The sequence below is a fragment of the Bufo gargarizans genome, chromosome 11, assembly GCF_014858855.1.
Source record: "Bufo gargarizans isolate SCDJY-AF-19 chromosome 11, ASM1485885v1, whole genome shotgun sequence".
In the NCBI taxonomy this organism is placed as follows: Eukaryota; Metazoa; Chordata; class Amphibia; order Anura; family Bufonidae; genus Bufo; species Bufo gargarizans.
In genome coordinates this window covers 44,389,460-44,405,226 of record NC_058090.1, presented here as the reverse complement: position 1 = coordinate 44,405,226, position 15,767 = coordinate 44,389,460, and the positions used below count along the sequence as shown (strand labels likewise).

Here is a 15,767-nt window from a genome sequence, read left to right as displayed (position 1 = left end):
TCGTCTGAAAGCGGCCTTTGAGTGTGTGGAGTATGGATCCCATATACCTTCTATGCATGCGTGCTCAAGAAAAGCAATTAGAACCAATGAAAACGGAAGGAACAGAGTGCTCCGAGCAGCGTTTCTGTCTTAGTTTTTTCATTTCAGTTTTATTTACCCTTTAGGGCTCATACACGCAACCGTTGGATGTTTTGCTCTCTGTAAACCTCTGATCTGCGAAACACGGATACCGGCTGTGGGCATTTCATATTTTGCAGAACGGAACATCTGGCCACTAATAGAACAGTCCTATCCTTGTCCGTAATGCGGGCAATAATAGGTCATGTTTGATTTATTTATAAAAAAAAATTATTTTTTGGAACAAACATTTCTTTTTTTTTTTTTTTGCGGTCTTCTTGGAGTGAATGGTTCTGAATGCGAGCCACAAAAAACGGGGAACGGACACGGGGAAAAAAAAGTTTGTGTGTAGGCTGCTGGTAGACACCTCTATGGGAAAAGGATTGGGCATGTTGAAATCCAACATCTGTTGGGAAGCCCCAATACCCATGACAAATTGGCAGATTCGACTTGGTTTTATTGCAAGTGTTTGGACAGCTTTAGCCCTCTTTCAGACGGGCGTTGTGGGAAAATGTGCGGGTGCGTTGCGGGAACACCCGCAATTTTTCCGCGCGAGTGCAAAACATTGTAATGCGTTTTGCACTCGCGTGAGAAAAATCGCGCATGTTTGGTACCCGAACTTCTTCACAGAAGTTCAGGTCTGGGATCGGTGTTCTGTAGATTGTATTATTTTCCCTTATAACATGGTTAAATAGCATTCTGAAAAATAAATATATAATTTAAATATAGAATGCATAGTAAAATAGCGCCTGGAGGGGTTAAAAAATTAAATAAATAATAATTTAACTCACCTTAGTCCACTTGATCGCGCTGCCCGGCATCTCTTCTGTCTCCTTTGCTGAACAGGACCTGTGGTGAGCATTCATTTCAGGAACAGGACCTGTGGTGACGTCACTCCGGTCATCACATGATCCATCACCATGGTAAAAGATCATATGATGGAACATGTGATGACCGGAGTGACGTCACCACAGGTCCTGTTCAGCAAAGAAGACAGACGAGATGCCGGGCAGTGCGATCAAGTGGACTAAGGTGAGTTAAATTATTATTTATTTATTTTTTTAACCCCTCCAGGCGCTATTTTACTATGCATTCTATATTCAGAATGCTATTATTTTCCCTTATAACCATGTTATAAGGGAAAATAATAATGATAGAGTCTCCATCCCGATCGTCTCCTAGCAACCGTGCGTGAAAATCGCACCGCATCCGCACTTGCTTGCGGATGCTTGCGATTTTCACGCATGCCCATTCACTTCTATGGGGCCTGCGTTGCGTGGATTATCGCACCGCAACGCACAATATAGAGCTTGCTGCGATTTTCACACAACGCATAAGTGATGCGTGAAAATCACAGCTCGTGTGCACAGCCCCATAGAAATGAATGGGTCCAGATTTAGTGCGGGTGCAATGCGTTCACATCACGCATTGCACCCGCGCGGAATACTCGCCCGTGTGAAAGGAGCCTTAGGGAATTTTAGTTTTGCCATCTATGAGTAATTCAAGATGCATGTTCTAGAATAATATTACTTACAGATGGCTATATAAACATTTAAGTAAATGTCACATATTATTATTATTTTTTTTCAGATTTAACTGTGGATCAGAAACTTTTTCGCCTGGTCTCCAATGACTCCTTTGTCTCCATCCAGCCTTCTATATCATCTGGAGGCAAGGACTTGAATAGGGACTTCAGTGACAAAGGTTCAATTGCAACACACAGCCACCATCACCACGTGGATCTGTCGCTGTCAAACGCGTGCGACACGGAAATGGCTTCACTCGTTCCATTGCATTCCCATTCATATAGAAAAGAACATAGACCAAGAGGTGTCCCGAGGACTTCAAGCTCTGCTGTCGCTTTTCCGGACACTTCCCTCACCGACTTTCCACTCTATCAACAAAGGCGCGGGCTGGATCCTGTTAGTGAACTTGAAGCTTCCAAACCACATTCTGGGTCCAAAGATTCTCTCATCGAAAATGCTTGTGCTTCAGGGATTTTTCAATTAGACTGTCTCAAAAGCAAAGGAGCCCAGCAGCTTTCAAGTAACGGAGGGGTGAAACACATGAAATCTGACAAGAGCATGGATAGTTTGAGGAGCCTCAGCACGAGGAGCAGCGGATCTACCGAAAGCTACTGCAGCGGGACAGACAGGGACACAAATAGCACCATTAGCAGCTATAAAAGTGAACAGACCAGCTCCACGCACGTAGAGAGCATTTTATCTGAACACGAGGAGGCGAGTGCTGTGAAGAGAGGCCTTTGTAGTGACCCAGAGGAGGAACATAGTTCAGCTACAGATAAAAGGACTAGTAGTATAAGGACTGCTGTAGAAAGAAATTCAGCTCAGGAAGCCAAGGATGCCAATACATCTGATGATGTGCAGAGTCCAAGGGGTCTTAGCTCGTCTGCATCTGAAGAAGCAAACAAGAACCCCCATGCAAATGAATTAACTGCACAAGTTGACTGGCTGCCTGGGAAGCTTTCGGTTAATCATGATGACCTGGGTGAGAAACCAGTGATTTTAGTGGACTTGAGATCCTTTAAGGATACGGGTATTAAACATCGGGATAGCGATGTGCGACCCAAATCATCCAGCTTAATTCACAGAACATCCTCCTCTCATAAATCATGCAGGAGACGGACAGGTAAAAAAAGAGCCAGCAGTTTTGATGCCAGTAGACACAAGGAGTACGTCTCGTTTCAAGGCATAGCTGATACCAAACCTCACAGCACCGGTTTTTGTCACGACGAGGACTCTAGCGACCAAAGCGACTTGAGCAGGACCTCAAGCGTGCAGTCGGCCCACCGTTTTAGCAGCGATAGCTCTTCCAGCACTACGTCGCATTCATGCCAGTCTCCTGAGGCCAGATACACTGCTCTAAGGACAAAATATCACCTCAAAGAAAAAGGAGCAGACTCGCGTCGAACTCACTTGAGTTGTGAAGGGAGCGGCAAAAAGCGCTCCAACCGCAGGACTTCAAGTGCAAGCGGTACTAAAAGTCGTGCCAGGGTGTTAAGCCTGGACAGTGGCACTGTAGTTAGCTTGGGGGACCCAAACAGACTGGCAGCCCCTGAAAGTATCAAACCATTAACCACTTCAAAATCAGATCTAGAGGCCAAAGAGGGGGAAGTTCTAGATCAGCTGTCTTTACTAGGTCGCGCGTCACAATTAGAATCTGTAACTCGGTCAAGAAATAGTTTGCCTAATCAGGTTACATTTCAGGACGTAGAAGAGAGAGAATCCGCTGTTGCAGGTACGTGTTACTGAAGACAAATTGTCATTGGATATGTTTTATACAATATATTATCTGATTAGTTGGATGATTACATTTCCGCCACTAGGCTAGAAATGTAAAGCGTAGCTCTGGTTTGCATGGATCTGATACATCTACTAGTCACAATATGCTCCTTCCCTTAGGACTCATGCACACGACCCTGTTTTCTGTCCGCATCTGATGTGCATTTTTTGCGGGTCGGACCCATTCACTTCAGTGGGGCTGCAATAGATGCGGACAGCACTCTGTGTTCTGTCCGCATCTGTATTTCTGTTCCACGGCCCTGAAGAAGAAAAGTAGAACATGTCTTATACCTGTCCTTTTTATGGACAAGGATACGACCGCTCTATAGAGGGCAGGACGTTCTGTTCTGCAAAGTGCGATTTTCAAACTGCAAAAAAACGGCTACGACCGTATGTATGAGCCCTTAGGCTTGGTTCACATTATGATTTTTTATGATCCCCCCCCCTCACTTCTATTCCGGTTAGATTTAGGGAATTCCAAAGTAGGGAAAAAGCTTTACATTTCATATATTCGTGTAAAACTAAATGCAAAGTATAAAGATCCTGATGTGATAGAATAATTTGCTGTGTGCTGGTAGCGGACGCTTCTTCCAATCTGTACATGTTATGTAATATAATGCTAGAATGTGCTGCAGGTTTTTTTTTTTTATATATTTCCATTTTTAAATTCTGAAAATCCTTTTCAATGGACAATTAGACGTTGCATTTAGGCAACCAGGTCCATAAAGAAACAAAAGGAAAGTGTGTGTGTATGTATGTGTACCAAATCACACCGCTACCATGTCAAGGTATGTTGCCCACATCGTATGTAATTCCAAGGAACCTGCAGCACATTGAAATGGGACAGTGCGGCACTATTCTGTGTTTATATGGCACCAACATGGATATCCTGATTGTGACCTTTATCTTGTGTCTCTGATAATTGCATGCCGGTCCTGCCTCGATGGGTGTCCCTTCTCAGTCCTGTTTGTTTTTATCCTTTTATTCTTTGTATGTGGTTTGCCCATAAGTTTTGATAAATCTGTATTTTTCAGCTACTGTTTTTGCAAAGTCAACATATGGCTTCCTAAATCCGCAAGCATCATTTTATACAAGGGCAGTTAGGACGCTTTCAGAAGACCCTGCCTCTGTGCGTCCATGTCACGGCCACATTACCTGAACCCCCTGAGGCGCATAGATTCCCAGGCACCAGTGTTGATTTAGGGGCGCTCTCACACCAGGATGTATGTTGGCTCATATGTCAAAAGATATGTGCACCAAATGTAAGCGGACGTATGCCTATAGTGATACGTGTGTTGTCCATAGGCTGCTGTGTGAAAGAATACATACCTCACTGTATGGTTATTTATTCTTAACCCCCCCCCCCCCCCCTTCCTTCCTTATACAGTAAAAAAATAAAAAAAAGTATGCTATTTGGACCTGCCCGGTCTACATCCCTGTATATGCTGAGTGGACACACCAAATGTCTTGTGTATAGACCCCAAGTCTTGTAGCCCTGTAAGAGGCATAAGCCCACCCCATGAACCAGTTAAGCTGGCCATACATTTGAGGGATTGATCCTATGCATGATCCCACCATCAGTATCGGCCTTCACAGTTATAATCCGTGCGGGTGAGATCTGCATTTAACATGCAGACTGGTTTTTAAATGTGTGCAGCATGTAAATTTATGTTGCGTGTTTCTGCGGAGGGTGAAATCTGCGACAAATCTGCAGCGTTTCCGCAGCAGACTCTGTAGCCATTTGCTGAATTCTGCCAGAACTTAGCCTTATAGGCCCTAATATCCAATACCATTCCATATAATAGACGCCAGAAGCATGTGTAAATGCACTTTTAATACCTCTTAATACCTCCCAAGATTTCTCCAGCCCGGGTTTAACCTGTTCTGAAACGTTGCTTGCTGGTATTTATTTTTCCCCATTTCTCCCCTTCCCTTGAATCTGTTTGGGGGACTGTGGACGATATCCAGTTTCGGCTTACTGCTGCTCGCTGTTTTTTATTGTCCAATGCAGGTTTTGATTCCTCTTGTTGGTTTCTCAAATCTTCTTTTTTTTATTTTTATTTTTTTTTATAATTTTTCTTCTACGTAGACGATACTTAACCTCTTCCCGGCACCTGTGTCCCTCCGGATCCCTGCATGGCTGCCGCTGCATCTCCCCTTCGCACGGATCAAAACATCCGGCGATGGGGGGAAGCAGCCAATAGCAAGCCGTGACGGTGACCAGCCTCCCTAGTGTCACCCGCAATCTGTACGACAGGGAGCAGCGGTGGCCTTCAGGAATCCGGAGGGACACTGGTGCTGAGGAGCCGGTAAGTATCGTCTGTTGGAGGGCCCGGGCATTGTGAGGAGAATTGGTACTATCGGATAACCCCTTTTAAATACTGGTAAATCGTAGCATTAAATATTTGACATTTTATATCCATATAAATTATCATATTAAGGCCTCTTTCACACTTGCGTTGTCCGGATCCGGCGTGTACTCCACTTGCCGGAATTACACGCCGGATCTGGAAAAACGCAAGTGTACTGAAAGCATTTGAAGACGGATCCGTCTTCAAAATGCTTTCAGTGTTACTATGGCACCCAGGACGCCATTAAAGTCCTGGTTGCCATAGTAGTAGTGGGGAGCGGGAGAGCGGTATACTTACCATCCGTGCGGCTCCCGGGGCGCTCCAGAGTGACGTCAGAGCGCCCCATGCGCATGGATGACGTGCCATGCGATCACGTCATCCATGCGCCTGGGGCGCCCTGACGTCACTCTGGAGCGCCCCGGGAGCCGCACGGATGGTAAGTATGCTGCTCCCCCGCTCCCCGCTACACTTTACCATGGCTGCCGGGACTTTAGCATCCCGGCACCCATGGTAACCACTCTAAAAAAGCTAAACGTCGGATCCGGTAATGCGCCGAAACGACGTTTAGCTTAAGGCCGGATCCAGATCAATGCCTTTCAATGGGCATTCATTCCGGATCCGGCCTTGCGGCAAGTCTTCTGTTTTTTTGGCCGGAGCAAAAAGCGCAGCATGCTGCGGTATTTTCTCCGGCCAAAAAACGTTCCGTTCCGGAACTGAAGACATCCTGATGCATCCTGAACGGATTTCACTCCATTCAGAATGCATTAGGATAAAACTGATCAGGATTCTTCCGGCATAGAGCCCCGACGACGGAACTCTATGCCGGAAGACAATAACGCAAGTGTGAAAGAGCCCTAAGTCTTTAATATTCTCTCTCTCTCTCTATCTATATCTATATCTAGTGAATGAAGTGCAAACCACGAGCAGCTGCAGCATTGTCGCTCCTTTCTTTTCTTGTGTATTGGATTACTACTTTTCTTGTTGATTAGCCCTTGTTCTGTTGAACGCACGTAATCGGAGCGAATATGGCTTTCTTGCTTTTTCTCTGTAGTTTATGCAGTCAGTGTGCATGTTCATTTGAATGCGAAGCAAGTGACACATGGGGTGCTGGGTTCTTTCCTATGGGGACAAAGTATTAGACATGTTGAAATCAGATGTGTGTGATCTTTCCCTATGTCTTTAATGGAGGATTCATTTTCATGAAACCTTTGATGCGTCTCCTGTAAAAGCCGTGCCTTCTGTGTGCAAACCCTCAGTATACTTTGTATGGATCAGTACACCAATCCAAGAGCCGATGGAAGCCAATGCGGCACAGAGTTTAGTTGAGTCCTCCGCACACGGACCCTCACCTGTCAAAAGTACTGACACGTCACTATGGCATGCCCAAAGTGTTATAAAAGTTTACTTACCCTTTAATGTCTGGGTGTGACAACATTCTAAAAAGGTTCCATACGCTTATCGTGACCCAAATAATTGCCCAGTTACATGTGTAGCCAGTCTTGGTTGCCATTTGGTAATTTACAGCGCATCTGTCGGCAGATTTGTACCCATGAAACTGGCAGACCTGTTACATGTGCGCTTGGCAGCTGAAGGCCTCTGTGTTGGTCCCATGTTCATATGTGCCCGCATTGCTGAGAAAAATGATGTTTTGATATATGCAAATGAGCCTCTAGGAGCAACAAGGGCGTTGTCATTACACCTAGAGGCTCTGCTCTCTCTGCAACTGCTGTGCCCCCTGCACTTTGCTTGACAGGACCAGGCAGTGTAAATGTTATCACATCCTGTCAAAGAACACAGGGCGTGGCAGTTGTAGGCAGAGCCTCTAGGTGTAACGACAACGCCCCCAATGCTCCTAGATGCTCATTTGCATATATTAAAACATCATTTTTCTCAGCAAAGCGGGCACCTATCGACATGGGACCAACACAGAGGCCTTCAGCTGCCAAGTGCACATGTAACAGGTCCGCCAGAGTCATAGGTACAAATCTGCTGACAAATGCCCTTTAAGTGTGCCATACTCTTAGATGGGGTCCACACAGGTCACATGCAGTACATTTTCACGTGCACAGTACAGCAGTATGAGGTTTTTCTCCTCCTTCCCAATCCCAGTGTCGGGCATTTTGTGGTGATTCTGTAGGACGCAGGATTTAACATGTAGACCGACACCCGTCATTTGTAGGTCTTACTTATGGGCAAGCCTTGCAATGAGTCACGAAATTTCCAAGTCGTTCTTCTGCTTGCTCAGCACTTGCTCTTTGTAATGTGTTTTTACAGTATTGCCACGAGTTTGACCACAGACTGTTTGTTTCTTGCTTTCTTCCTGTGTTTGCTCTGTTTTTCAGTGTCGGTGGAACTCGTGTTCTGTCCCTTCTGCCTTATGTTCGTCTTATTTTTTATTATTTTTTATGTGTACCATTATGTTTATGCAACTCGTCTAATGTCCAGAGGCTACAACCATGTCGGTTGTCGACTCTCTGGAATGGGGGGTAATCGGGGGGGATCTAAAGTCATATTTTGGATAGTTGATATGGGTTAGTTATTTTGGTTTTTCACCTGAAGTCTCTGTCTTGCTGCTGCAGCACACACCAGCGAGGAGACTGTAACATTTCGTCGTGAACGCAGCACATTTAGGCGCCAGGCGGTACGGCGCAGGCACAATGCAGGGAGCAATCCCACTCCTCCCGCATCGCTCATTGGATCACCCCTCAGGTATGGTATTCCAAGTTCCATCATATGGCATGCTGCAGGCTTCTAACCATTACCCTGAGCTTCCCCCCCCCCCCCCCCCAGTCCCCGTCATCTCTAACTCTGTGAAATACACCCGTCTTGCTTTGAACCCTCTCTATCGGCTTTCTCTGCATGACACCGTGAGCATGTGATCTGCATGGGTCTGCGGCAAGGCAGCCATTTATAGTGAGAAGTAGTCGGAAACCTATAGAGAGCATTAAAATCGCTGACCCCAATACGTAGAAATCCTTCAGCTCTCCTTCTGTCGAGCTGGTAATGATTGCAGTTGTGAGGGCCAGATAGGTTGATCAGACGTCTTGGTGGCATATCTGGCCAGTCATGGAGCAAGAGAATGGGGTTGGCGCCTCCTGTGTAATTTGGCATAAAATCTGCAGATTAGCTCCCGTCAGCCAAACCAGAGACTCCTCCATAAGGCCTCTTTCACACTACAGTATGTTGAATTCAGTGTTTTGCGTTCCGTTTTTCACGGATCCGTTGTTCCGTTTTTTGCTTCCGTTGTGGTTCTGTTTCCGTTCCGTTGTTCCGTTCCGTTTTTCCGTATGGCAAATACAGTATACAGTAATTTCATATAAAAAATTGGGCTGGGCATAACATTTTCAATAGATGGTTCCGCAAAAAACGGAACGGATACGGAAGACATACGGATGCATTTCCGTATGTGTTCCGTTTTTTTTGCGGACCCATTGACTTGAATGGAGCCACGGACTGTGATTTGCGGCCAAATATAGGACATGTTCTATCTTTTCAACGGAACGGAAAAACGGAATGCATACGGAACACATTCCGTTTTTTTTCGGAACCATTGAAATGAATGGTTCCGTATACGGACCGTATACGGAACGCAAAAAACGGACCGTATACGGAACGCAAAAAACTGTAGTGTGAAAGAGGCCTAAAGAAGAGCAACCTGTCTTTAGACAGCTGTCTGAATATCTCTTTGTGTTGGAGGAGTTCCTGGTTACTTTCTTTGGACCGTTGCCTGAAAAGAAGTCTCCTGAACATCCACTGGTTCTATTCCATGATTAACAGTCCCCAGGTCCCTTAGCTAATTTAAAAAAAAAAATTCTCCCCGGAAACAATATAGCAGTAGTGCGAGGAGTGCTGCACCACTATATGCCTGCCGTAGGTCTAGTATAGTAAGTAGATGGATGGCCATGTAGCCTCTGGGGCAAAAAAGCAGACATATCAGCGAGGTGTTGGCCCTTGAACCACCCTGACGTTATTCTAGTGGCAGGGGTCACTACGGTCGTTCCTCCTCCAGTAGGGCATGGATGGTATAACAGAGGCTCTATAAGGAAACCTCCTTTAAAGTAGAAATACTCACTTTACAGAACACCCGCTGTTGACTTTCCGAGTCTTTGCCGATTTTGACTTCATGGTCTCTCTCGACACAGGAAATGTGACTGCTCAGCCAATCGGTGGCCACAGAGGTGACCTGCCTCCGCCAACGATTGGCTGATCTGTCACATTTCTGTGTTGAGTAGGACCACGAATAGAGAATGAGATCAGAACAGTGGCGGGGATCAGAGAGGAGAGTACGCAGCTTTTTTTTTTTTTTTAAAGGCATCAGTCAGCAGATTTGTACCTATGACACTGGTTACATGTGCGCTTGGCATCTGAAGACATCTGTGTTGATCCCATGTTCATATGTGTCCGCATTGCTGAGAAAAATCAAGTGCTAATATATTCAAAATTAGCCTCTAGGTACAATAGGGGCATTGTCATTACACCTAGAGGCTCTGCTCTCTCTGCAACTGCCGCGCCCTGTGCACTTAGACATGACCATACAGAGAAAACATCATCATGTCTGATCCTGTCAATGAAAGAGCAGAGGGTGCAGCAGGTGCAGAGAGAACAGTCTTTAGGTGTAACGGCAACTCCCCCGTTGCTCCTAGAGGCTCATTTGCATATATTAAAACACATTTTTTTCTCAGCAATGCGGGCATGTATGAACATGGGACCAACACAGATGTCTTCAGCTGCCAAGCGCACATGTAGCAGGTCAGCCGGTGTCATAGGGACAAAACTGCTGACAGATGCCCTTCTCACCCTGTATTAACAAATTTTACCAGCCAGACAGCCCCTATTATGTCAATTTGCTAATAATGGAATGTCCTTTAGTTCCAGTTTTACACTGTATTTCTAGACCTATGTGCAAGCATATAGTACTCTCAGATTACATTATATGTGGAGCGGCGGTCTTATTTCTCTCTTTTGTCCTCCTTGCAGTTTGGCCGCTGATAAATTATCTCTTGCTACAGATTAAATAGACCCTAAACGCCACTTTTCTATCGCTTTCTACTTCTTTATTTGCTAGGAATGAGGATTTGAGCAGGCAATGAAATGCATCTTCCCATCCCTAGGCTGTATTTGGGTTCAACATTTTATGGAACCGTATTGGGTTTGATGTATCTGTTCTGAAGATCCATACATGACGGTCCACTAATATGTATATATAGTCCCTGCTTCAGCCTATCTAATATAGTCAGGCTGAACTTCAGCTTTGAATCGATTTACATGAATTCAACCATTAAACCCAGTATATCAGACTCTCTGATCCTCCAGCTGATAGGTCTAGTGGGGGAGCTGCATTCATTTTCACGTACCGCCATATAGGCGTCTATTTCTGTGAGTTAACCTTCATTTTAAGGAGGTACTGAAATGACCGGCTGTGACGACTGCTCTAATTCCTCATCTCAGTTGATTTTGGGCTGTAGGTTGCGCAGGGAGCGCTCCTGTAAGTAGCATCTTGTCTGTACCTGGAGGATAAGCATGTAGATCAGGAATGTATAAAAATGTCTGTAGGAGCCTGCCTGGATTGTTGTGGACTGTGTTACAGCATGCTGGTGCTATGTTATTTCAGCTAGATTTATGTGTATCCAGATAATCCCTTTAAGGCTTTCTTTTAAAATAGATTTTCTGCCTGTCATAGCAGTCTTTTCCATTATCAGAAAAGAGTCTAGGTGGGACCCGTGAGCATGGACCACATCTAGTTTTCAAAACCAAGTCGACCATCTGAACACCTTTTTCTACTGTTCAGAGGTATCCGTCATGGAAGCTTTTAGGTTACAACCAGATGCTGAAAACTCCACCAGAAATAATACTGCTTGTAGTGGAGAGGCGACTACAGCTCTGCGCGGTCTAGGTAACCCTCTGCACTCCAGGTCGATGCACGTTATTTGCACGGATACCTTGTGGACACCAGAGAAGTTTGCTCTGCCCCATACACATCATTGTATCGTCGGCGGAACCCCCGGAAAACAGTCTATAATGTGTATGGGGAGCTCCCGACTCTTCCCCAACAGATGATGTTGAGGAAGAGGACGATCGGGCAAACTGAATTTTGTTCGCCCGATCCCAAGAGATAAGTTGCCACAAGAAGTGTCTGGTAGCAGCTCTTTTCTCTCTCCCAAACGGTGACACACGTACGTTTGGCTGAACTGAGCTTGTACGGGACAGTTGGAAGACAGCTGTTGAATGCGTATGGTCGGCTTTAGTAGCAGATGATTGCTTAGACTGCACACAACTCTATGGCCGTCAACTAGGTGTTTCAGCCCCTGTAAACTAAATTGTTTCCATCCACTGACAGTAGACGGAGATGTTAAAAAAAATATTGAAGTACCTAATCAGGTAATTTTTTTAAAATCATATTTTTAAGTAGAAAATGTTATTAAGTAGTAGAACTTAAAAAAATTAGATTCCTTAGTAGTTGATACCTTCTAATGGCTAACTAAAAAGGTGATGACCAAATTGCCAGCTTTCGCGATTATTCTGGTCTCTTTATCAGACATCTTATAACACCGAAGATTCACATATTTGTACAGAAAAGTTCATGGGAATAATGAGGTAGGTGACACGAGTAATTTCCGTCTATATCTCAAGGAATTTGCCCCTCAGACCTATTGGGTCAATCACATTTGTGGAATGGATTTCTGGATATTGGAGGACAATAAAACTTTCACACTCCTCATCTAGAACTGCTCCAACAATTTACTGCTACAACTGTTTGTTCCTCCTCCACTCATATTGATCTTCATTACATCACTTGTCCCGTCCACCTCGCTATTCCCATGTACTTTTGTGTATAAATATGTGAATCTTCAGATACTATTATAAGATGCCTGGTGAAGAGACCCAAGTAGTCTCCAAAGCTTGCAGTTAGCCATTAAAAGGTATCAACCAGTAAGGAATCACATTTTTTTAATCTTATCACAATATCCCAAAGATATTTCTGACTTGATTAAATAGTAGAACACTTGACCTTATACCAGTGTTGCAATAAACCCATAGTCCACTCCAAGTATTACCTTTTCAGCATCCACTCTCTGCTCTCATCCACATTACAGAAGAGATATTGAACGGGTTATGACACAGAGTACATGCATTTTTGTGATATTGTTAGGATCTAGTCAGGTAATTTGTCACAGGTCTTGTTTCACTTCCCCCTTTAATGTCTACCCAATAACTGTTTTCTTGTAGCCTTCAAGATGGTCATCAAGGCCAGCAGCCATCCACCCAGGTCAAAGTCCAGTCCCGTCCCCCTTCCCAGGCTGCAGTGCTCAGCGCTAGCGCCTCCTTGCTGGTGAGAAATGGGAGTGTCCACTTAGAGGCATCACATGACAATGCATCTGCCGTAGGCAATTGCAGTTTGCACGATGAACTTGGTATGCAGGCCTTATGTAACCTTGGGGACATGGAAGTTTTAATGCAGCACATTTTGGGTAATGATGCAGTTCGCTTCTATTTTTTTCCATTCCAGAACCTGTGTGAATGTGGAGATTTTCTGCTTGATGACATTTAACTCTAAATCATAATTTATTTAATTTTTTTTTTATAATTTACTGATCTCTCTCCTGACAGCTTAGTGAACACAAGTCTGCATCTACTAATATACCCCATGGGGCTCATGTATAAAAAGTATCTTTAATGTGATGCATGTACGAAAACTCTTTAAAGGATTTGGCCCATCTTGCACCTCTGGGATCCACACCTCTCTAGAAAAGGGGCTCCCAAGTCAATGCAAGCACGACCACCTGTTCATCTCAATGGAAATGACAACCATAGCTGAGCGCCTGCTCTGGATCTCCAATAGAGCTGAATGGAGAGGTGACTGTGCTTGCCCTGTGTGCTCTCCAGTCACTTTTATGGGTTGCCCTGTGTGCTCTCCAGTCACTTTTATGGATTGCCCTGTGTGCTCTCTAATCGCCCCTATGGGCTGCCCTGTGTGCTCTCTAATCACCACTATGGGCTGCGCTGTGTGCTCTCTAATCACCACTATGGGCTGCGCTGTGTGCTCTCTAATCGCCCCTATGGGCTGCCCTGTGTGCTCTCTAATCACCACTATGGGCTGCCCTGTGTGCTCTCTAATCGCCCCTATGGGCTGCCCTGTGTGCTCTCTAATCACCACTATGGGCTGCGCTGTGTGCTCTCTAATCGCCTCTATGGGCTGCACTGTGCGCTCTCCAATCACTTTTATGGGAGTTCTGCAAATAGCCGCGGGCGCTTTCTCAGGCCCTTTTGTAACTCCCATAGAAATGAATAGAGAGCATGCTGTGCATGCACAGTGCGCTCCTCTTTGCTTTGGGACCCCGTTCTAGAGAAAGGTGCGGATATCCTAGCGAAATGCCACCGAAGTGTGAGATGGGCTAACCCCTTTAGAGGGGCTGCATCATTCACTCCACAGCACCTTTAACATAAGGGTGCTGCTGCCAAAGGTTGATCCCTGCAGGTCCTGTTCCTGAACCGCCAGCTGGTTTTGCTAGGGGAAGTTGCTGTCAGATGCTCGCTTCTTCTGCAGTGGTCAGCAGAAGGGAAGGATACCAGTTAAATGAATGGGCGCATGATACATGGATGGATCAGGCCCACCAGTGCGAGAGCTGCTGATTTCTGCACTGGGTCTTAGAGAGTGGCTTGAGGTGGGTGCCATCACTATAGGACATCCATCTTTAACTGGAGGCTGTCATTAAGTATTTGGCAAGTGTCCAGTATTGAATAGCGCGTAGTCTGTAAGCGGTCTCATAGCATCCAATTAGGTATAATTGCTGCAGGATTTCGAGACAAAGAAAGGACGTTCACAAGTTTAGTTTCGTTTTTTTCCCCCCCTTTCTATGCATGAGCCCTGTTGAGTTTCATATTTCAGATATGTATGTAGAATCTTTTAGAGTCTGACCGTATCCTGCTCAGCCATGTAATTCTTCTTTCTTTTCACATTTTTATTTTGTCAGAACTGTAAATAAATCGATTGCTGACGTTTTATATCCTTACAGCGTTTTATACGAGGACTGCTTGACCTCCCCTGCGTGCTTTTATAGAGGATTGTGTTTGGGATTTGCTGTTTATTGCTAACATTTACAGACCTTTTTTTCTTTTTTTTTTCCTTTTAGACTTTTAGGTTGCAGGGTCTTCTCATCGTACTGCATACTCTAATGTTTTGCATTGCTTGTGTTTATAGATATTCTAGCCTCCAATTTTAATGCTGTAATTTCTCCCCAGAGTAAAACGTTTGAAACAGTTTTGCATATAAACCACGTATAGTTGTCTTTTTGGCTTCTGAATGCTCATTTCATGTCTTGCTAACTATGTTGGTGCCATATAAACATTTGCAGAATGTGTGTATTATAATCTATAAATCATGGGTGCATCTGGTTGGACAAAAAAATGTCAATGGAATCGAATGTTATAATTCCTGAAATGCTACATTACTTTAATCCCATGCCCTTTTTTTTTATTTTGATCTTTAACTTAACTTTCTAATATTTTAAAGGGATTTTTAGAGATTTTAATACTATCCTCTGGATAGGTCATCAGTATGTGATCGGTGGGTGTCTGACACCCGGGACCCCGGCTGATCAGCTGTTTGAGAAGGCACTGGCTTATGTGATCTCCACGGTTTTCTCCCTGCTCACCAAGCCCAGCGCTGTGCATAGTATAGCGCCTGTGCTTGGTATCGCAGCTCAGCCCCATTCACGTGACCATTGAACGCAACATCAGTTGGCCTAGGGAAAGCTGAGAGAAGGCCGCGGCGCTACTGTGAGCGCTGTTACCTTTGCTTTCTCAAACAGCTGATTGGCAGCAGTCCTGGTTGTTTGACCCCCACTGATCAGAAACTAATGACCTATCCAGACTGAGCTACGCTTAGGTCATGTAACCGATGAATGTGACATCACTGGCCTAGGAGTAGTGCTGCAGCCTCTTTAAACAACTGATCAACGTGGGTGCTGAGTCTGACCCGCATGGATCCTATATTGAT

The 15,767-nt window shown here is 44.9% G+C and overlaps 1 protein-coding gene across 5 annotated transcripts in view; it reads left to right on the top strand.

Annotated features, from left to right (window-relative positions):
* PCNX1 (pecanex 1) overlaps positions 1-15,767 on the top strand; it is a 108,891-nt gene that overhangs the window by 38,096 nt on the left and 55,028 nt on the right. For 2 of the 5 annotated variants that reach the window (XM_044272350.1, XM_044272349.1), the window contains exons 6-8: positions 1,708-3,375; positions 8,350-8,479; positions 12,998-13,239. In XM_044272350.1, the coding sequence (XP_044128285.1) occupies positions 1,708-3,375; positions 8,350-8,479; positions 12,998-13,239 (2,040 nt within the window). The remainder of the gene's footprint in view (positions 1-1,707; positions 3,376-8,349; positions 8,480-12,997; positions 13,240-15,767) is intronic. The other 3 variants (XM_044272354.1, XM_044272352.1, XM_044272351.1) reach the window with 2 other exon arrangements.